The sequence below is a fragment of the Leucopleurus acutus genome, assembly GCF_964270905.1.
Source record: "Leucopleurus acutus genome assembly, chromosome: 7".
NCBI classification, from domain to species: domain Eukaryota; kingdom Metazoa; phylum Chordata; class Mammalia; order Artiodactyla; family Delphinidae; genus Leucopleurus; species Leucopleurus acutus.
In genome coordinates this window covers 102,201,744-102,225,554 of record NC_139150.1, presented here as the reverse complement: position 1 = coordinate 102,225,554, position 23,811 = coordinate 102,201,744, and the positions used below count along the sequence as shown (strand labels likewise).

General features: G+C 35.8%; 1 protein-coding gene across 1 annotated transcript in view; it reads right to left on the bottom strand.

The window, feature by feature from the left end:
- Positions 1 to 23,811, bottom strand: part of ADAM7 (ADAM metallopeptidase domain 7) — a gene marked incomplete at both ends in the record, with an annotated part of 43,490 nt that overhangs the window by 8,391 nt on the left and 11,288 nt on the right. Inside the window, 16 exon segments of the mRNA XM_082843711.1 lie at positions 2,247 to 2,433; positions 3,419 to 3,521; positions 3,928 to 4,092; positions 4,095 to 4,122; positions 5,149 to 5,238; positions 6,676 to 6,850; positions 7,694 to 7,812; positions 7,815 to 7,826; positions 9,329 to 9,397; positions 9,401 to 9,413; positions 11,738 to 11,907; positions 14,530 to 14,598; positions 17,948 to 18,001; positions 19,288 to 19,480; positions 20,519 to 20,595; positions 21,994 to 22,072. Of these exon segments, the coding sequence (XP_082699837.1) occupies positions 2,247 to 2,433; positions 3,419 to 3,521; positions 3,928 to 4,092; positions 4,095 to 4,122; positions 5,149 to 5,238; positions 6,676 to 6,850; positions 7,694 to 7,812; positions 7,815 to 7,826; positions 9,329 to 9,397; positions 9,401 to 9,413; positions 11,738 to 11,907; positions 14,530 to 14,598; positions 17,948 to 18,001; positions 19,288 to 19,480; positions 20,519 to 20,595; positions 21,994 to 22,072 (1,603 nt within the window).

Genomic DNA, 23,811 nt, shown 5'->3' with positions numbered 1-23,811 from the left:
TTCTTGATTTCAAATTATATCATTTTTATAGATTTAATATCCTTCTAAATAGTATAAAATAAATTTAACTTATTTCTAAAGGATTTTCCTCTTTTTAAAAATGCATCTGTTTCACAGGAGACTATCATCTTTGATATCTCAGACTGGTCTCCTTTGTTCACTACTGAATTCTCTTATGTCTGTTGTTTATCTTCTTTCCTTATGCTTCTAGAATGGGTTTTCTATATACATGATTAAACACTGAGAAACATTGTTTTAAAACCCACGTAGACCTCACTTCAGGTATTTCAGGCTCAACTAAAGGAAAATACTGAGATGTATTTTCTTTTGATTTTGCTGTTCTGTATGTTTAATAAAGAGATAACTACAGAGACAATTTTTGAGCAATTCTTCTCTGGTAGAGAATGAAAGAATTAACTAATTTCCTCTCTTTCTTCTCTTCTCTCCTCTACTGTCATTCTCTCTGCAGTCTACTATCTTTCTCTCTTACTGTTTCTCGTCTTTTACTTTTCATCTTTTTTTCTTATCTATGTTGTAAGTTCTATAGTATAACTAAGGAAAAGGGCACCCAGGGTTAATGGGATATGTTTGTCCTCTTTTCCCATGCCAAATTAAAATTTAGCCAGAAAGAATAACTACTAAGAGAAACTAGAATGTTTTTAGACATTTAAAGTTCCTCAAGTCTAAAAAATAGTATCTCAGAATAAATATGAAAATGACAAATTCTGTCAGTAGTGTCCTTGTGATACCTCTACAGACCAGCGTTTGCTATGCATAGATTCCCTCAATAGGAATTGGTTCAAGAATTGGTACCATTCTGAGTGGCGCACTTCTGTACTAAGATTTCTCTAGAAGGAATTAGGCACTCAGTGTGGTGGTACATGGTCGTGATGTGTTTGCACAATCACGAAGTGTTCCTTAACAACTGCTCCCCTATCATTTTCTTGGCTTAATTCCTGCCATTCTGTGAAAGGGATGTCGTACGTTTGCTTTGTACCTCTGGCTGATTTTCCTTACCTGAAGTGAGTAGAAAATTACTCGGTATTTTCTTCAAACCAATGCCTCATATACTCTATCTTACTGAACGTCCTTGAACTTTCTAGTTTGTGGTTGGTACACATACCCAAATTTTCACAGGTATTAACTCCTCGCCATTTTTATGTTTATTTAGTCTTTCAATGGGAAACTGTATAATTAAATCTATGGACTTGAAATAGAGGTCTCTATGAAATTATTAAATTCTGATTCTGCTTTTACATGCTGAATTTTTACTTTCCAATTCATTTATCTATCTCATTATATGAATGATACTGTAATGCTTGTGGATGGCAGTGTCAGGGGGTGGTGCATATCACAGAAACTGCTCAACTTCAAAATTGCTGATTTTCTCTACGGCGTTATATTTTTTCAAATATTCTTTTGTTTATAAACCTTGATGAGATGGCTACTGTTTTTAGTTTACATTCTCACGTTTTCATCTTGGAGTGATAAAGCCTTTCCAATCAGGCTTCACTCTACCTGTTCAATTTAATTTTTTGCCATTTCACTCGGAGTGCCAGTCACTCTGAAATTGTCAGCTACCTGTCTATGCCATACACTTGTACCTTTGCATATTATGTAGGTATATTTCTTTTTAAAAAGTCTTTTCTCATCTTCTGTGTGTTGAAAAATGTTGTTCATAAAGTCAAAGCTGAAATGTCGCTCATTTAATGGCATCAGAAGATGCCACTCTGTGTTCTACAAGTAAAGTCAGTCACTTCCTTTGGACTCGTGCACATTGATCACATCACCATGAAAACAGTTGAGTTGGATTGTAGTGATACACTTAATTTAATCTACGAAATTCTCAAGTACACTCATCTTTACATCAAGTGTGTCCTGCACAGACACTGGCACCATAGTATGTGCCCAGTAAATACGTCTGAATGAATAAAATAAATGAAGATTCTATGGCTACTTCATAGTCAAATAAATTTTTTTAAAAAATCAGTCTATAATTTTATTGAGCATCTACTGTAAGACGCTAATTAAGCACATTTATAATATTTTCATAATTTGTATAACAAATATTAAGCAAAATGAATATTTACTATAGTGTTATTGCTACTCTGCTCAATTAAAAAAAATACTGCAGAGTTTTTTTCTGTGTTCCCATATATAAGCCCTCTGGAACCATTTATAGGATCCAATGAGATTTTAAGTGACTGGACAAGCAGTTTTAATAAAACAAAGGGCCTTCATCTTACCAGTCCATCTCCACATTTTGTTCCAGGAGCAACCAGGCCAAAATCCTTAGAATCGTGGTATAAAAAAAAAGTTTTGCATTCAGTGGCATTCTGCTTCAGAGGCTTCTTAAGGTGATAGATCTTTTCTTCTCCAAGGACAGAAGAATGCTGCCCACCTGTGCAGAATATCTTTCCACATTTGATACCTCTGAAGGAAAGGAAGAGTATTCTCACACTTGGGACCAAAAATACAATAGAACTTTAGAGACTAGGTTGGAAGTGAAGTGGCCCGGTCAGGTTTTTCTAAACCAGGCTTGTCAGAGCCCAGGAGAGGCTGGGTAAACTGTTGGACCCTGTTTCCTGACCCTGGAAACTGAGATGAGTAGACAAAGATGTAAAATGATTGTATTTCTTTATGATATCTATGTAATTCTCATAAAGCAATATTAGCTCAAGTTTACAGGAGAATATTTCTTATTAGTAATTTGAATTAACATAACTTGAATCAGGATATTAAGATTTCCTTCTTACTCTTTCTTGCGTGGAGCACATCAGTTGATTCTCACAACAAATCTATGAAGTTGCTATCATTATAACCCCTCCTTTACAGATTAGGCCGCAATTGGAAGTGAGAGAAGTTAAGCTACTGCCCATTTTTAGGATTATATTTAGAAGCAAAGTTGAAGTTGATTCTAGGTTTCTGTTATTGTTGTTTTCAGTCCAAATCCTGTTTGGGGGCACACAGAAAGCCTTGCCAAATGTCAGAAACAAACCCAGAAGTGGGGGTCAGCACATGCTTTTTAAAAATCAGATCTAACATCCAATTGTCCCATTCTGTCTTCAACTTCAGCGTCTACCTTTCTTTCTTCTGATGGCTTTCCTTCTTTTTTCCTCTTCTCCCCTTTTCTACTTATTTTCGCCCTCCTTCTGTTTGCTTCTGTCTCTCTTTTTTTTGTAGCTTCTTTTCCTCCCTTTCTTCCTAAGAATCTTAAATCTTTCCCATCTTTCCTCCTTGTGTTCCATGGCTTTCAGTTACAAAATACAGAACATAAATGCCCGTTAATTCCATCAGGGATGTGTGCTCTCTCCCTTCTTGCTTCCCTTTCTTCCTAATCTCCTCAGTAAAAACAGGCTGGCAGCTGTCAGAACAAGAGCTGTTTTGATTTTGCAAAACACTCTCAGAGGGCACATACTTTTCTTCACAAGGAATTAATACATGTTTCTTGTGTTTGCAGTATCCAAATTTATTTCCAATTTTATTCATCTTGTAGCAGATATCAGAACTGTCTTTTGCCTCTGGGACCCAAAAACGGTATGATAAAAGTAAAACATTGAAAGCATGAATATGACAAATCATAAAATGCCTTACTTTTCTAATATAATTGAAATTTTAGTGTCATGTAGCAGTGAAGCAGAATGGGACAACTAAATAACTTAAATACTATCCTATTGCCTCAGGAGGATATTTTAGGAAGGAATATGAATATAAAAAAGAAAGAAACATACCTTAACCCACATACTGAGCTAGTCAATTAATATTAGAGGTAAAGTCAATGAATATGAAAGGTATTATTCAGAAAGGTGCCAGGTAATATCTGCCACAAATGGCATTATCTCCAATCTTGTCCCCAGATTCCTAAGGGACAGTAACCGAAATAACGGCTGTTATCTTTATCAGTCATTCACTGTAATTGTCTCTCGCCTTTATCAAACACTTCAGAGCACTGATCATCCCGGGTGGGACAATTCCCCATGAAGCAGTAGCCTTTTGCATTCTTGCAAGGAAATCCATTTATTTGGAATTGGTCCTTAGGACACCCGGAAGAGTGGCCAGTACACATCTCAGGAAAATCACACTCATCTTTTCTGGTCTGCATATAGACGCTGCTTTTTTCAACTGTTGAAGAAAAAGGAATAGATTGAATCTTGGACACCCGTAGGTTAGGAAAGGTTCAGTAAGTAGGAGGAAGTAAGGAGGTTGACCCATTTAATTTATCTAAAAAAGTTTTAAGGATGGATCATGACTTCCCTCTCCACTCCACTGAGAATTATTAGCATTCTTGGTTTTTATGTAATTTTAGGAACGACAAGTTGGTGTTTTTGAAATTTGGTATTAGAGCAGCACTGAGAAGAGTTGGAATGGACATAAAATGGAGAAATGAAGCATATCTTCTGTTCATCTTGCCTTCTTCATCCCTTTAGTACATCCCTTTCTCACACCCCACCCCACCGTACACGCACAACTGGGAACGCCTGAGTCTAATGAGGAATCTCCACTCCCAATAAATCAGATCTTTTCAGATGAACTAAAAACATACCCAGGCTCTCACTGCTGGAGGGCACGACATGGAAATATTCTCTCTCATTCAGCCATTCAATATGCATTTAATTTGTGCTGGGTTTTGGAAAGATTTGAAGATGAATAAAACACACTTCCTTTCCTTTGTCAGTTCGCAATCCAGTGGCGTGAAAGAAGTGTCAATAAACCCTTAGACAGAGGCATTTGGACTTTTGGTCATCTTTCCTAGGAATATATCTCCAGCTACTAGTCACTGTCACTTTCCAATTCCAGGATAACCCTTTTCCCTTTCAGTTCACTGTTGTTGGGATGCCATTTTCCCCCTCAGCTGAGGTGAAATAGGTTGGTAATGATCGACAAAAAAAGCAAGAATCATGTTAGCCGTATAACTCCACTCCTAAAAGTCCAAACACTGCTTACCTGCTTCTCCACTCCCCAGACCATAACACTGCTTAGTGTTTAGAAGTCTGAGCATCTCAGAAGAGGCTGTATTGGGTACGAGCAATCTTAGCTCCAATCTGGGATTAGTGGTGGAAGGTCATTCAGTGGCCAGACGACTCTTTGGTTCTATGTATACTTAATAAACTGAAAACAGAGAAACCCAGTCCTAGCAAAGGATCTTACCTGACAAGATTCACAGCATTCTCCTTCTGCACAACTAAATCCTGGCTTCAACATACATTTGTGTGCCTCACAGCAAGGATTAGTGCATTCCTGGCAATAATCAAAAATGAAAAATTAGAAGCAGTTTGTAGTTTGGCTCCTGTTTGAAGAGTTAATTTGTGGTGCTTCTATGCAATTTAGCCATAATTGTTTTTCAGAGTTAAATCCAATACATGGTCCTTGACTATGATATGTATACAAAGACTACTGCGTGCAACTGGTGTTTGGGACTTTTGTTTCCTTCCCTTGTGCTGTTCAGTACTCCACAGCTAATGATTCTCACTGGTAGCATACAAAGCCCAGAGTTTGTGACCTTCCATTCTCCTGATGACTTCTGTTCTCTGGAAGAGTCCTGCTGCTTCTCATGCTAAATGTTGGGTGTGAGATAATACAACTTCTGATTTTATATTTTCCTCAAGATGCTAAATATTTATGGCTGAACTTTTAACAAAATGCATCGTTAGATAATAATAACAGGATGGACACTTAGACCCTATCTGCTGAAACAAAGTTAAGACTGCAAAATATTGTCTGCATCCTGTCATGTAAGGTACTTCAAGTGTTGGAATGAAACTGTAGAACTATTCCAAAAAATGCACATAGGCAAAAGCATCACTTTCCAAAGTTAGGATTCTCTTTCCATTTAATCTGAGACATTTGAAAAATAGAAGCTGTAACCTCTGGACCTTCGCTGCCTCCGCTCTGATCTTGGAGTCTCTTCATAGCCAGAGTGAATTTTGAATTGTGCAGTGTCTAGAAAATAGCTACTTAAAATGTGGTCCTTGGACCGGCGGCCTTAGACAACCTTGCAGGTTGGTAGGAGTAGGATCTCAGTTCCACTCCAGACCTACTGAATCAGAATCCACATTTTAACAACATGCCCAGGTGATTTATGAGCACTTGATAATGTGAGAAGTCATTATCTAGGACACAGACCTATATGATGACCTCTTGAAAGAAAAAGCTCCTATGTTAGAGAAAAGCAGAATAAGAATTAATTTAAAATATGCCTCCAAGGCTTATTCTAAATGTACCAGAGACTGCAATGAATATGTGTAAGTTTAGAAGGTTTCTGCTCAATTAACTTTTCTAATAATGTGAACTGGTCAACAGGGATATAGACTAACCTCACAAGACCCTGAGTAAAACTCGATTGACTGACTGTGAGGGATTTTGTAGAACAGATTCCTACTGTGCATGAGAGATCAGACTTAACGACACCTATGAGCCCTTCTCACAAGAAGAGCCAATTAATGTATAAACCAGGCTAATGTGATGCTTTGAATCTCCAGCAAGATCATTACATGACTTGGTAAGAAGCCTTGCATTGAGGCTGCACCAACAACTTGTTTCCATTTTTTTTTTTTTTAAAGCACAGTTTTTAAAGCTTTACAAGAATTACCATGGTTGATTAATGGCTACATCCCTGTCTAGATTCTAGCTGAGGTTACACTTTGTAAATGTAAAGGCAACATCATTTGCAAATACCTGAACAGGGCCACAATCACACTCTTCTCCATCGTCCAACCTCTTGTTTCCACAATATGGATAATCACTTAACTTATCAGAAAATGGAATATTGAACTTGCACGTTGGCTTGTAATCCTTGAGATATTGCTGGTACTGGGTTTTGCTGCATTTACTGAATTTTAGTGCAGGAATGCTAGAGATAGGAAGAGTTAAAAATAAAGATTAATCATATCAATGCATAGTGGTAGAACAGCTATGAAAGTTCTATGAAGAATTTAGAACAAAAAAACATACGTAAATGATAGACTCAAGGTCCATTTACCTTTTTTACTCTTGTCTCACTGTTACAGCAGAGTAGTAGCTGGGCTCTTTATTATAGAAAATGTCTTATTGAAACACAGCCAACACATACTATTTTAGTGAAAATACTCAGACTATATATCCTCCAGAATATCCTTCCTGAAGCCCATGGTTCCGACCAATTGTGCCTGCTGCTCCCATATCACTTTTTATTTGCCCCACTTGAAATAATCTATATATTTGTCTACCATCCATGCAAGAATACAAGCTTCTCAATACAGGGACTGACTCGTGTTCAGAGTTTTTAAAAATAAGCACTAGTTAACACAGTGCCTGGCGCAAAGTAGTTCTCTATAAACATTTTCTGAAACAAACTATTAATATATAGTACGCTCTTACACATCTTAGGAATGTGATATATTTCTTTTTAAGCTGAAACTTGCCTCCCTTCCATCTTCCTTTTGTTTTGACTCCTTTGTTATTATTATTGATACAATGATTGGATACAGATGGACTTTTAAAGTCTTGGATACGTTTGAGTGGGATGTTATGGTCCCCCCAAAATATTACTAATTATGTAGATAGTGATGTAAAATTAGATATCAGTTACTGAGTTCTTACCCAGGAGATATTAGGAAAATTCCAGATAATAACCATATGTCCCTACAATATGGAGTTTTACTCAAAGCCACTCCCCCAATATTGAAATATATTCTCTATGTTGTTTAAGCCTCACCTTCCATCACTGTCCATCACGCATTTTCCCAAAGTACAGGTACATGGGTAATCATCATGCCGCATCCCAAGGTTATGCCCCAACTGATGTGCCATTCTGCTTGCAATGGCATTTAGGTCACAGGTAAAAGATCCTGATGCCAAAAAAGATGTGCATTAGAAATTTCTGTAAGATAGTACACTACAGTACATAAAGCTTTGAACTAGTGGTTGAGAGCTGGTTTCTAGCTTCCGGTTAACTAGTATTTTATCTAAGAGGTCGTGGACTTAGTTATCTTCCGTTCTTGCACCTTAGTTTCTTCAGTTATATAATGAGGTTGGACAAGTAACCGTTTGGATGTCTCTAACACTAACACTTTGAAAATTTTTTTTTTTTTGGTGCAGTCATTGTTGGTTTTATATAGACTCATTTTTACAAATAGCTCAAATTTATTAATTAAAATCCTACACAATAAAATAAACATTATTGATTGTCTTCTATTATTAGATATTCAAAGGGAGTAAAAATAAAAATATGTGAGTTTTGGGTTTCCAATTTATAGTCTCACATTAGGCAGTAATGTTATACAATCACGAAGAGGCAGTTACCACTATGAAAAAAGTCAGAAGATCAGTAATGTAAAATCCAACACAGAGTTGATAGTTATCTCTGTTCTTAGTTCTATTTCGTGTTTTAATCTCTATATTAATGAAAAAAATTAAATTTCCAAAGGGGTGGGATATCAGGTTATTGTAAAAGTAAAACACCCCTAATTTGGTGATTTCATCTTACTCATATGACATTTAAAATGTGTCCTGGATGGGTTATACTGTCATAGTTGGAGTGGACAGCCTATATTAGATTAATTTGACTCTATTATGCAAAATTTTGTTTCTAAAATACCATGGGCAAAGGCTTAATCATAAAAAGAACCATAGGAATAATAAATCAGGTAGCCATTTTAATAAGTACTGGCTTTTAAGTTCAAGGTCTTACAAGACTTGCTTAAGCATAACAACAATTAGGCAGAGACACTATAGGAAATCAACCCAAACCTTGATATCTTTTTTTTTTTTAAACAAATTTTGTAATGTATTTTCATAGTCTTTGCGCATATCCTTTTTTTTTTTTTTCAAACCTTGATATCTTAAAGAATGTCTTAGATAGTGTTATTTGGGCAGCATTTACTAGAAGTGTAGTGACTTGGGAAGGGATCAGGTAAACAAGGGGAGTCAGCAGTATGTAGGTTTTAGGCTTTTTGAAAGTGAATGGTAAAGCCATCTAGGTATGATATTTTCCACATAAGAGCAATTATCCTTACTTGCTAAACCAGCCATCAAGTTTTATGTACATCACGTGTCCTTATAAATAACTATATTTAATATGCAAAAGAGATTTCCTAATCTTTGTAGGTTAATTTGTGTATGACATTCATATAAACTCGGAAAACACTGGTCTATCTTCATTATTTATCTATAGTTTTTAATAAAACATTTCCCATTTAATAACGGAAACATGACAGTTTCATCGTGACATTTTGGTGGGAATGTATGACAGGATGCATACATGGTCCCTTTCAATAGGACACAGAAGATTATAGAAATCTAAGGTAAGCATTTTGATTAAGTAATACAACAGAAATAAAACACAGCCCACCTTAACGACACTGGAGGAATAATAGGGCAGGCATATACCCCCTGAATAGGAAGTTCCTTGTGCATGTGCTTAGAGCCACTTTCCACTATGAACGAGATATAAATAAACTCGTAGTTCAGTTAACACAAACACTGAAGTGCAGTGAACCCCCCCAATGCTAGTGCCTTGGCACTGGAGTTCTGGAATTGAGGATGACCTTGGTTGATATGAAGCATATTTTAAACCTGTGGTATTTTAGAGGCATTGAGAAAGTCAATGTAGTCTTGACTTGAAATCATAAAAGAGTACTTTCCCCCAAAAAATAATAAAAAGGTCAGAGTCCATTTGACTTGACTTTAGTTTGCCCTACACTCAACTTTGGATAAAACCACTTAAAACACCAAAAAAGTTTAAAGTGTTCAGAGGGTAAAATGCAACATAGTGAATGGACTCAACACCACGATTAATTTGCCGTGGTGGAAAATTAAAACAAAAAAATTAATCAAACATAGAAACTCATAGAGGATTTGATAAGTATAATCAAACATTTAAAACACTTGTCATGTGAAAACAGGTCTATTCCTGGGTTATCTAAAAAGACAGATGTACATGTGTATATTAAAGGGAGCCAAATTTGACATGCTTTCAAGAAGAACATTTAGAGTTGGATCACTTTAAAAAGAACTATCATAGGCTGAAGGGCCATACGTAGAGTATAATAGAGACAGTTCAAATACAAGAAAGCTAGTCAGGCTAGATGACCCCTTTCAGTGTTTAACTTTTCTGATCAAGAAGATATGCTATATTTCTTTCTTCACTACTGATATGTTTCTGTCCCTACATTTTGAAGTCTTAGTATTTGACTATGCATATTGGAAGAACTTAGAATTCTGGTCTTCCCAGACTCTGGAGATCTTGGGAGAATACCAGCTATGGAGATGAAGCACCAGAGGAAGCACAGTCTGGATTCTGACTTTGCTCATGGTCACTGAAAACCAAAAGTCACACCATGATAATATCATATATGGTATCCAATCACTTCTAGATCTATGTGGATATAGAGGGAAGACATATAAGAAACCAACATAAGAAGTTCTAAATATGCTGCCCAGTTAGTCATTTAGTAGCACTCCCCCATATCTCTATTTGTAGACATACTATTGGTGTGTGAAGCTACTGTTCAGAGTAAGAGACACACATGGAAGTAAAAGATTGTCTACTTATACCAAGTTAATTTTCCTAGGCTAATTTATTAAGTATTTTAAGACATACATCCAAGGAGTAGGCAAATAGAGCTAATCTTGCCTGTGAAGGTCATGATAATCTTGCCTGTGAAGGTCATGATAATATTTTACTGTATCTCCATAATTTGGGGGCACAGTAGTACGTGAATATCTGAACCCAACCACTACTCCCCTGGAGATATGTGTTGTGGACCATCCTGGATATGAGAATCAGAAATGATATTTGGAGGTCTGGTTCACTCATCAGTCTGCCAAAGGGCTGAACCTGACCTCTGACTATGGGCATTGGGAGCTTCACAGTTCTGAGTTCAGACTGAAAGTTAACATTTAGATAACGATAGAAAGCATATGTGCAGGCTATGTTTGTAGACTTTAGGAGAAATACTGGCAGTATAGGTAGATGAAATAGTTAAAGTGGATACCACTCATATAGTAGCTTTAAGGACATCAAAAGAGATGCTAAAAGACTCCGCTGCTTCAAATTTGTTCTTCCCTAATTTCACATTCCTTATGATGACAGGACTATGTGAAACACAAAGTTGATGTCAGATCAGTTCCACCATAATTTATCATTTTCCTATAGGCTGAATAGTGTACTAGGTATTTTGAATGACAAAGTGGTAAAAATAACCCCCCTTTTAAGGAATTAATGACCTAGTATTACAGAAAAATCCAACCCTTTACTTAGGAACATTAAAGCTGTGGCAGGTTTAATTTATCAGATTAATAATCTGTTATCTTAAGTATAGATGCTCTTGAAGAGCTGGTCTGGATGCGCACACTCTGTTGAGGGAAAGTGTCCAGAAAATGAAGTGCTTTCTCAGAAAGGTGGGTTTCGGTGCAGTGTTGAAATGGCATGGCATGGAAGGCTGAAGAGAGTTCAAACTGGATGCTGATAAGTAAAGTAAATGGATTCTAAGGGTGCTTTGCTTACCTAATGACATTTTCAACTCTGCCCAGCAACATGAATATTTCAGGGTTTTCATTTCTGATATTAATCATTATTAGGAAGAAAGGTTATTTACAAGCTCACCTGGAAATTTTCTGTATAGCTACACATAACATTTTTGTTCCTATGGCTTTTATCCAAAAATCAGCTGCTTTAAAAAGTATTTTGGTTTATTTGTTTTGTTTTCTTTTTTAATAATCCACCTAAGATATGCAGGAAAATAGAGCAGCGACATACCTGAGTAACATAACATGATCAAAATTCTTCCTTTTCTTGAGGATTATTTCTTGCCAAGCCGAAAAACGTAATAAGGTAGTTTCTATTTTAGAATCTATACCTATTTTGTCTCCATTTGTCCATATTTCAAGGCCAACTATTGTCACTTGAATGCCCAAGGTTTTATAAATCTGTTCAAAGGAGAAATAATTTTTCACAATGTCAAGTTGCAGAAGGATCCTTTATCATGACTATATTCCTTTACATTAAAAAAAGTAATTTTAATGTGTGAAGTACATAAGCAAAAGTTTAGACCTCATTTTACAAACAGTTGTATTGAAACAGAATGTAGAGTTGAATCGTCCAGAATACTGGGTGAATTGCCATGACCCACAAAGAAACTTGACCAAAAACACCTGAATCTCCTTGAACTATTATAATCGTTACATACACTGGGCTCAGGATATGTCTAAAATAAATAATTTACTAAAGCTCTGAGATTATACCTGGCCTGAAAATGTGAATTTATGAACAGTGGCACATAATGGAATGAATGTTCTTTATTCATCTCTCTACTTAGGTCATGAGTTTGTTCTGTAGCAGATTAGAAAGTTGATATTGTTTTCAAAAACCCATAGCTTAGCTTTCATGTTTGTTCCCCATGTTTGATTTTTGGAACTACTTTGTTGTGTAAGAAATCTTATTGGGGGTTGCTCAAAGCCTCAAAACAGACAGAAATAGTTGTAGCCCAAGGATTCTCACCCCTATTCCCATCTGCTTTTGTAAACACCTAGTTGATAGGTACTTTGATGCCACGACAAAAGAGTTTAAGAGTTTAAGTCATTTCATAACCGTGAGAACTATGGTTCTCATAAACTCTTATAAAGTTAGACCTTTAGTTAAATCATGATCTCAAACCTAACTAGATGTCCATTCCTTTTGGCTCTGATCGTATTGTGGAATAAACCTTATGAATTAGGTCCCACCAAGCAAGATAATTTTTTTAACCTTTGAATTCTCTACATTCATGGGTGGGCTTTAGGTCCATAAAACTGGATTCAAGTGCAAATGGGAACACTATTTGTTAGTCTATGGATGTATTCTCTTCTAGTGAAAAAATATCCTATAAAATAAAGCCATATTTTTTTTTAAAGCCATATTTTATCTACAGAATGCTTGGATGGGTTTGGATATACATATTTGGAAGGTTGTTGAGAAAGAACTTTGGAATTTCTGAGACAAAAGAGGTGAAGACATGAAAGTAAAGTGAGAAAGGATGCAGTGAAATAATGAGTGTGGAGGATAAAGGGCCAGTAAGAAGAGATATGACGGGAAGAGTCAAGGACTTTTAGACTGTGCTACTTTAAATTGTTTGTGGTATGAGCCCCCAGTCTGAACTGAAAATCTTTAGTAAAAGTTCAGCAATGTGCAACAGTCTTGGAGATGGGACCCCAAGGAGAGAGTTAGAGTCTTATATTTGGGTCACTGTTAGAGGAGTAATAAAGACAATTGCAAGATATAAGAAACAGGAGAAGCAGCACTTGAGATCACCCCCAGAGCAAAGCCAGTACTGGGTGTGGGAGCTCCCCCTATGCCCAGGAAAGGGATTCATTTATATCCAAGGCTAATGGTAGCTCTCAGCCCCTCCAATCCTGTTTGGGAAATTGAGAGTACCCTGAAGCAATTCCTCCGCCTCCTGCCCATGCTAGGGGGCTGAGACAGCCCCGCGCACTGTGGAGAGTGTTTTCCAGCCCCATCTGACCCGAAGGGCTGGTGAGAACACCTGAAAGATATGCATCCCAGCGGTGCTCAAGCTGAGAGAAGGGCAGACAGAGCCAGTAGTCTGCAAGCAAAGCCAGTACTCCTATTCAGCTGGGAAACTTGGGGTCAGCTTGAGTTAAGGCAGCAAACAAAGAGCTTTACCAGTTTCAGGGCTGCTTCTCCTGCTGTGCCCAAGCAGGGAATTTAATTTGCAGCCCTGCTCATTGCTGAATATAGACTTCAGCCTGTCTGACCAGGGACCCTCACTGTGAGATGCTACATAGCCCATTCAACTGCGGAACTTGAACAGAGTTCAGCCCCTGGCTTCCCCCATCTGCAGAGCAAAACTGGTGGCCTCATCTACCCTGGGAATTCAGTGCACTCAGGTCTGATTCAGGCCCCAAACATCCTAGTGAAAAACTAGAAAAAGATCGAATGTCCTTCAGCTGGTGAATGCAAAAACCACTGATCTAAAGGAGCGATTTCTTACAGTGTCTTTCTTTGGGGCCTCTTTATCCTGGTAATGGAGCTGGTCGGAAGGAGTCAGCTTTAAAAAGGTGTGTATAATTCACAGTCTTGCTTCTTTGACAGGATACTAGTTCATTTCATGTTAGACGAATTAATCATTTTAGTGAATTTTACAGAAATATTTCCCCTGATTTCTCTGTCTAAACATGGGCAATAAATTATAGCTTGAAAGACTTTTTGCTATGCAGAGGTCATGGAAGAGTGATTTAAAATAGTGGATTTGATCTACTCATGATGGGTATTCAAATCTTTGTACATTGCTTTATAAACTTTGTGATAGTGACCAGTATTTCAAACTTATGTAAATATTAAGTGTCATTTACTTAGAAAACCAAAAACTTAGAGCTATGATGCATTTGTTGCTGTGATTTTTTTTCAATGGAATTTTGCTAGACTACTTGGTGAACTGTTATGTTTTGGGCTGTCTTAATATCAGTATTACTACAAAAATCCAGCAGAGATCTATCCTAAGAGTTTCTTTCCATTTGTGTTTTTGGCTTGATTCAGACTGTATCAAATTTTACCATGTCGACAAAATTGACCATTCCCCAAACTCGATTCCTCAGTTTGTTAGGGTGATTATTCTTGCGATACTGGAAATATAGACATCAAATCAATACTCATTAATCATAGGAGTTGAATAAAAATTCAACATCATGAGATATTTCGAAGAAAAAAAATTCATTGGCTTTCCTTCCAGAGGGCTAAAATATCTGGGCAACTTATGCAGAAGTACATGATTTATATAAAATAACTAGATATAGCAGTTTCAAAAGTCATGCTTCACCTTGGCACTACTTTAAGGTTTTCTTTATGACTCTGTTTCCTCTTCACATTAAATATATTACATTACGTTGATTTATTAAACCAACTGATAAGTGTGCTTTAGAGTCCATATTCGTAACAAAACTTACTAAAGCTCCACAGCAACCATTATATTGCAAAAAACAACTTTGTCCGCACTCCTGTATCCATGGTGGCTACAAACTAAGGAGCATGTAATCAAGGACCTGGAGCCAGGGATAGGATGGAGAGGGGCAAGAAATTGTGGTTTCCCCTCCTTTCTCTCCAGGAAAAGGCTAAGAAGACAAAGCAGTTTCCTGCTCCAGCTAATTTTCTATGTTGTTCTCTTCTTACAAATGGATTCCCTATTTGTACTTGTTCTCAACATTATCAGTTTAGACCTAATAAAATACACTTAATAATAACATAAGGTGTCCCGTAGAGATACATGCAAATGGTCAAGCTTCTTTTATAATAATAATTTAAAAAATGCCTTTTCTGAATGCTGCAATTATCCTATAGTTAACATTCCATTGCTCGCCTGTTATCTTAAATATCTGAATACCCCCAAAGATATTACATTAGAATCCCTTTAATTTTCATTTCCTACCCACTCCTCAACTTACTACTCATTGATTTAAATGCCTCTATTCTACTGAAACTATTCCTGATAGGCCCATAAATGTCCTTTAATCATCAAATCCATTGCGTTACTAGAATAAACCTTCATTGTTATGCACGCTTTTTCTTTTGATATGTGCTGGATTGGGTTTGCAAATATTTTTAGGGTATTTGCAGTCGTATTTGTAAGTGAAATTGGCTTATAGTTTTACTTTCTTGTCCGGATTTGTTATCAGTATCATCATAGGTTGTTATGGTAATGACCCTTAAGGAATCACTCTTCCGGGTATCTGCACCGATGTGTGGTTCCCTCAACCATTGATTCTAGACTTGGCCGTATGACTTTAGTTAATAAGACATTTATAAGTGTCTATAAGCAGAAGCTTGAAAAGCTCTTGTACATTGAAGCCTGGTCTCTCATGATGTTTTGATGCCCAGCTATAATACCAGAAGAACGGGCTTGTCTACTGGGGACACATGGGCCAAACCCAACACTATGTACCAGAAAAGTGGCTAAGGCCAGGTTACACCATCCAGCCAGCCCAGTGGAACCACCAGATTACTGCAACTGTATAAATGACCCACACTAAGTTTTGGGTAGTTTGTTACACAGCAGTAGATAACTAATATGAACGTTATAATAACTATGAAATGTGTGAAGAATGTTTCCTATTCTTGAAAACAGTGTATAAAAGATGGGGTTTTCTGTTACAATAAATTTTGGTAAAATTTGTCTTTAAACTCATCTGAGCCTAGTTATTTGTCAGTAGATTGTGGACTACTTGTTTAACTTTAAAACTATGTTACATTCTTTTTGGAGTTTCCTATTTCTTCTCAAGTCAGCTTCTTGACATTGTACTACATTCTTCTACTCATAAATTTATTGGCACAAGGTCATACATATATTTTTTAATGATATATATATAACCTTTCCTATATTTATAGTTACGTTTTTCTTTCATTCCTAATTTTATTTGTACTTCTATTTTTGTTTTAATAAGTATTGTCAGAAGTTCCTCTATTTCATTTATCTTTCCAAGGGACTAGCATTTGACTTTGTTTCTTTTTGTCTTGTGCTTTTTATCAATTTTACTCATTCTTAAAATTATTTTTCCTTCTCTTTTTTGGTTTTATTCTGTGTTTATGTTCTAACTTTTCCAGTTAGACCCTTAATTCATTTAATTTCTTTCTTTTTTAATATAAATGTTTGTCTACAAATGTCCTTCTAATTACTGTTATGCCACCTGCATCTAGAAAAATTTATCTCAACTAATGTTTTCTTTTTGCTATTATAAATATTTCATACTTTCAGATTTGACTTGTTTAGTCAATTAATATTTGGCAATGTATTTTTCTTTTAGTGTCCAAATCAATTTTCGTTTTGTAGTCTAGTTTAACAATTTTTTTGTTATACCTTCCAATTTGGTTGTGGTTAAAAAAAAGCGGTGATCTTCTCCATATATATCTTTCCTATCTGTTTTACTTCCTTTGTGGCAAAATGTCAGTTTAATTCTTGAAAATGTTTTGTTTGAACTTGAAATGAATACATATTGTCTTTTTTCTGGTTGCAGTATACATCCATCAATTGATTAGATCAAACCTATATTTATGTGGTTCAAATCTTTTCTATTTTTGTTGAATTTTTCCCCTGCTTAGCCTAAAATTTTCTAATAGAGATGTAAAAAACAACCCTTCTTACCCTGTAACCATGTTTTTTGTTGTTGTTGTATATCTTTTTATACTCCGCTGTAAGATGTATAATCTGAAATATCGTTGGATGATTTGCAGTTCTTGGAGAGCTCATTCTTCTTTTCATTATGTTGGTTGACTCTTCCTCGTGTGATTAGTTTTACCTTGGATTATGAATATAGGGCATTTTTGACTTGGAGTCTAGCAGTTTACCGAATTTCTGATCAGTTTTTTTGTTGAAAGCTTGGCGTGGCATTTCTGTATCTAAAGAAAAGTATGTCATGCTCCACATCAGTGCAGGACACAGGCTTAGGATTTTGTTTTCCCATGCGTAACATTTTCCCTGCCCATTGCTACAGGCAGACAAACAAAACGTTTCCTTTCTCTTTGCAGTTTCCCTAGAGAGCTTTTCCAGTTCCCTTTCAGAGATGGGACAGCCCTTTGTGGCTCTGGGCCTTATGCAATATATTCTATATACTGTGTGTTGTGTCACCATGCCTTTGAATTTTAGTTACTGTTTCGGTGGAGATTCTCTGCCTCATTTTTAGCACTTGGAGATTTTCTGTGTTTTTTTAGCTCAACTATAGATGGTGAACATATTTTCGATTTTTTGAATTTGTTCATCATTTCCATATGTGCATGATGTGGAGGGAGGTTCTATTTTGGCTTAGTCTGCTGTACTGCCAAAGGACATTATCATCTCTTATACATGACTGTCTGGGGAAGCTAAAAACAGAACATTGAACCTGGAATGGAATTCTGATTGAAATACTACTTTCTCTTTGTTAAAAATCACAACTATAGTTTTATAAGAATGAATGGGGAGCAAATGTTTCTCTGAAAACTTACCATGTTATCATCAGCAACAATGAACAGTTCAATATACTTTTCTTTTTCCGTACTCTGGAAATTTATGGAAAATTGAATGAAGTACGGTTAATGTCTCTTACCTTAACATTTTAAGTTAAAATTTTCAAGGTGAGAAATGTTAGTATTATTGGAAGTTGACATGCAGGAGTATATCTAATAATTCTAGAAATGTAGGTAAATAAAACCCACTATGTTATTAAAACGTGTGGTTCTATGCATCAGATTCTAGTAAACCTGAAACAACATTCCATATTTTATTATCCTTTTTATTTTTGTTTAGTCTTTCAGGTAAAATAAGGATTATAAACAAAGAATCATGAATCCAGTTTTTAACATTTAGGGTTTCTTTTAATTTACAAAGTAAATGCTTACTAAGTAAGCTCATGTAAAAGGACCATTTACAGTTGAGAGCAAGACATATAACTGGCCAACAGGAGTGACTGTATTCCTTCTACTCCTCTTCTATCTCCCAATCTCCCTTTATGGGAGTGTCAATTCCAAGGAAACATATGAAAGTTGTTAATTATAGATCTTTTATTTTATAAAACACAATACCAAGAAATTCTAAGTTTTCAGCTTTCAGTGTCATGCATTGAGGTACATGCATATGCTCTTGAATATAAACCAGAGGCATATTGTTCAAATATTTGACTGTCATTCTTTTCTGAACTAAGTAATCATTTATTTATTGATTTATTCAATCAAAAAACCCCATCTATTAGGCATCTAGTAAGTTTCAGACACAGTCTACACCATGGATATGTGAAGAAAATAAACACTCACACATCTTAAAGGCTAACATGTAGAGGGGATTTAAGTTGATATGAACAAGTATAGAAAAGCCTAAAATATAGAGGACTATCATTGTGCCTTCATTCTACTAGAAATTCCACCTTAACAATTAGAATATTTGGCGTGATGAAAGGGGGATAACCTGGCTTATCATCAACAACTCCTCCCAAAAAAGTGGCAGGAAAGACAAGGAAAGAAAAGACAATATCTAAGAGAGATTTCAAGATGTAAATTTCATTCTTTCCAACCACTTATAGCCCTAATACTATAAATCTATATGTAGGATTGTAGATATGCCCCTTCTTAGAAACTGATGAGACAAACTGGGATTTGCTGTAGGGAATGAACACTTTCTGTATAGATAACAAAAACAAAAGTTTGACATTTCAGATTTCAAACAATGAAGATTCAGATTCAGGCAGCCTATACACTTCATTAATTGGGCTCATAATCTCTCTCTTGAGATCAGTAAGAAAGTAAGAGGCATTTGACTTGGGATAAAGATAATTTAAAAATAAGGCACTCACTTCCCTTTTGGAGTCTCCCATGGATTTAGTATTGTCATTTGGAACAGCTGTCCTGGTAAAATTGAGCTCTGTGCAAGAATAATTGGCAGGTTGCTGCATCTGGGGTTTATATTTGAACACCAAATGTTCTCCTTCATCTGAATATTTCACTGGTTCAATGAGGTACCTTCGGTCACTCACCCTGAAGAACCCCCTGTGGAAATTGGGAATACAATTGTCTCTTTAAGATCTCTTTCATTTTACTGCTACATTACTTACACAATATTTCTCTGTTCCACTTTATGGAGTTTGCCTTTTCAAGAAAGGGAAACTGCAGAGTCAAGGCCTCATGTAAGCATGTAGCCAGGTATTCTGAGAGACAAAGAGGTGAGATGGCATGTAACCTTTGACTCAATAACTTTTCTAAGACTCAGCTCATCTGGATTTTCAGAAGTTTAACAGCCCAACCTCTCCTTTGAAGCATAGGTAGAGTAACAATTGCCACCCGGGGTTGAGGACCTCTGGCAAGTGTGAGTTCTTGCAAAAATTTTGTGAATTTTCATGTCCATCATTCATTAATTACAGAGTAAATATATGAAGGTACAGACACTATTATGTGGTAATTGTGTCATTAAAGGGTTTCTCATTCTTTAAAATTCTGGGACCTACTCAAGTAAAATCCTCAAAAATGAAGACACAGGTTTCTTGCTCTTCTGCTCTTTGCCTCCCCACATCTTCTTCCTTTGTCCTTGAGCCCAAGATCTAGAGACAACAACATAGGCTTCACTTCTGACATTTTTTACTTTCCAGAGTCTGGAAACACTGCCTAATTTAGTAAAAAGCTGTGAAGCGTTGTGGTGTGATGCAGTGGGAATTCACAGGCCCACAAAGTAGGAGGCCTGGTGTTTGGACAGAGTTCAACCACCAGCAAAATGAATGCTCAGGAGCAAGTCTCTGATGTCAGTATCCTGATCTGTAACATGAGAGGGCAGGCTGGATGAGTTCCAGTCACCTTCCAACTCTGAATCCCTTGATCATATACTGAAAAACTTGTCTTGCTTAGGGCTGTGCTTTACATCTTTTTGTCAAAAATGAACATAAACAATGGGCTGGAGTGGATCCTCATGCTGAAAATATACAGTAGCTTTTTTCCATTAATTTTTCTATTTAAAGGTCTTAAAAAGAAAAGAGAAGTGAATGTCTTTGAAAATTCATAGGAAAACTCATAAAGGTAGAAAGATACGGTGCATACCTCAGACCGTTACATGTGCTGATACTGGCAGCACAATCAAATTCATGTATGATGGATCCTTGGTAAAAACAGTGATCCTAAAATAGATGAAGAGGCTACTGATGTAAGTACATGTATTGATATTATATAAATATTAATATCTACATATTTTATGTTCACAATACATCATTATTTCATTTTCACAAACTACACTTATGTTCATTTCTGCATTCATTCATGCATTCATTCATTGCATTCTTTCATTGGAAAATTTCGAAGCTACTTTAGAAGCCTTTTATTTTAATTGCACGATTACTTTGTGTGAAGCAGTGTATGAATTCTTCTCTCACAAATTTAAGAGTCTGTTAGTTGATGCTAACCTCAGAAATGTGACCCTTTTCCTTTGAAATATTACTTTTTTCATCCATCTTAAAATCCTATCAGACTACCCCTCCTGTGCTATTATTATAAATTTCCCCCAGTTGCCTATGAAATAAAGTCAGAATTTTTGATGATTGCAGAAATTAGGTCTCACTCTCCAACCAGGTCCCCTCGTGGCTATGTCTCCTGCCTCTCTGCTTCGATCAAGTTGGTATCTTTATTACTCCCGACTGGCTGTTCCATCCATGGTGATTCCGCCAAATAATTTCTCTTTCCATCAGTTCCTTATGTTCAGCTCCTGCCTATGTGTGACACTTTCCATGGTCCTGGACCTCAGACTCTCACGGACGAACAACCACTCACTGTATAAAAGAATGTTACCCAGTTTTCTTACTGTTCTCTTTTACTTACTGCATTATGACTGAGATTTCTTTTACTTACTCTTTTACTTACTGCATTATGACTGAGATTTCATAGTTGATAGCTGCCTTAAACAGAGGCAATATGGTTTAAAAGTATACATTTAATAGACGAGAATAAAGTCATCCTTGGCTAGAAGGCTGCAGTGGGCATGTTCTGTAAAGGGGAATAAATATAAAAATAGAACTCATATCCATTGGAATAATATTCATGATTAATGAACAAAGATTCATTTGGAGAATGAAGGAGAGGACTCTGTTGGTGCATCAGAAGGACAGGGCAAGAGGATTTGACTCCCATAAGGGTCAGTTAGATGGAGGTTTTAAACTTGTTTCATGTCTTGAAGTTTTATCCTTTAGCTTAATTACTATTCCATCATGGTACCTTATACTTCTCTGGTGTCCTGCTTTACCCTTCCTCCAGACTTAACCCCATTTTGGGTACATAGAAGTCAGTGTGGTAAAGGAAAATACATTAGCAGTCATTGATTTGCTTGTTAGGCAGTGATCAATCTCCTTTAGAGGTCAGAATGTCATAGTTTCTGTTCTAGAATCATTCAGTGATGGTCGTCAATGCAGGAGTGATTTCTGATGTAACACTTTCTGAAGCTGCTTGTAAAGCTAGGATGGGATTTAAAAATCATACGAGGAAACAATAGTTTCAGAGAAGAGACATAGGAAGGTCCCATAAGATACCATGATCTGAGGATGCTTGGTGATCTGCTCTCCTTTTGTGGAGTAGTATGTCTCACTGTAATCTGAGGCTAGGAACTGCCTGGAAAAGAGGGCAGAGAGGTAGTGAGATTCACTTATTCTAAAAAGTTAGCAGATAAAACCTATTATGTGAGAGTGAAGGCTCTAGGCTGCTTTCACTTCTCAGCAAGATCCTCTTATGCTAAAAGCAAATAAGCAAAATCAATCCCAGTCACATGAAAAGCCTTTCTACCTAGATTTCATGGTTTGATAAAGATGGTAAAAGATTCTGGCAGTTTTAACAAGGCATCATTTTGAGAAGAACCTAGAGAAAATATTATCTAAGTAAAAATCTTCTTGCCTTAAGCGCCAAAATTAATGCAAAAAATTGTGATGTATATGTATCATATGTATAAATATATATACTATATATGTTTTATCTAAATATACAGCTGTTGGGTTAATATGTATTAAGATATATGTATCATATGTACATAGATATGGATTTAACATGATTGCAAAGTTTTTACATTTTACATGAAATTATACAATATTAACTGTAAATATTGTAACCTCTAAAACAAAAGCTTTAAGCTAAAGCAGAGAGATATTGCTATAAAAACAATCGATAAACAAAAAGCCAGTAGATAAGAGTAAAAAAGAAATCAAATAATTCAAAGATCCAAAGAAGGGCAGGAAGAGAAAACCAGAGGAACAAAATCAGAGGCAAACAGAAATTCAATATTAAATACAACCATATCATTCATGACATTAAATGTTAATGGATTAAACTTTCCAATTAGAAATCAGATTGTCAACTAAAAAGGCAGAACCCAACTACTTGCCATCTTACAAGAGACACATTTTAAATGTTAAGGCACAGGTAGGTTGGCATGAAAAATAGTATATTATGGAAACAGTAAATATGTGAATGCGGAGCTAAGCTGTATTGATATCAGGTAGAGTACAGTTCCCAAAAAGACGGGCATTCCATAATGGCATAATGATAAAAGAGTAAATTCACCATAAAGAAAAAATAATAGTACATGTGTATAACCTAATAGCTAAGCTTCCAAAACATGAAGAAAATATTTTAAAAATTGAAAAGATAAACAATTCCAAATCATAATTGAATGTCTTGACATTCCTCCCTCAGCAGTTGACAGAACAGATAAACAAGTAATATAAGTAAAAATAGAAGATCTAAATAATCCTATCAACCACTTTGTCCTAATTGTTGTTTATAGAGCACTTCACCCAGTAACTGCAAAATACATATTCTTTTCAAGGTATGTTTAACAAATTAGAACATAAGTTTGGCCATAAAACAAATTGCAATACATGTTTTTAAAAATGATATCATACAAAGCTTGAGAAGGGTATGTAAAAACTACCAAATATTGGAAATTAAATAACCCACTCTTAAATAATCCATGAATCAAAGAAGAAATCTTAAAAGAAATTAGACAATATTTTGAAAGGAATGATAATAAAAATAAAAGACGTCAAGATGTTTGAATTGCATCTAAATTAATGCTTGAAGGAAATGTCATGGTTTTAAATATTTTAAATACTATGACAAAAAGATCAAATGTTTGCATAAAAAAGTAAACGCTAAATAAGTGAAATAAATTAAATAATAAAGATAATAGATGGATTCAGTGAAATAAACAGATAATAGCAATAATAAACAAATTCAAAGGGTGGTTATTTGAAAAGATCAACAACTTGATAAACCTCTTTAGATTTGTCAAGAAAAAAAAGAGGGAGAACTCAGATTACCAATATTAGAAATTATAAAAAGGTTATCATTAAAGGTAC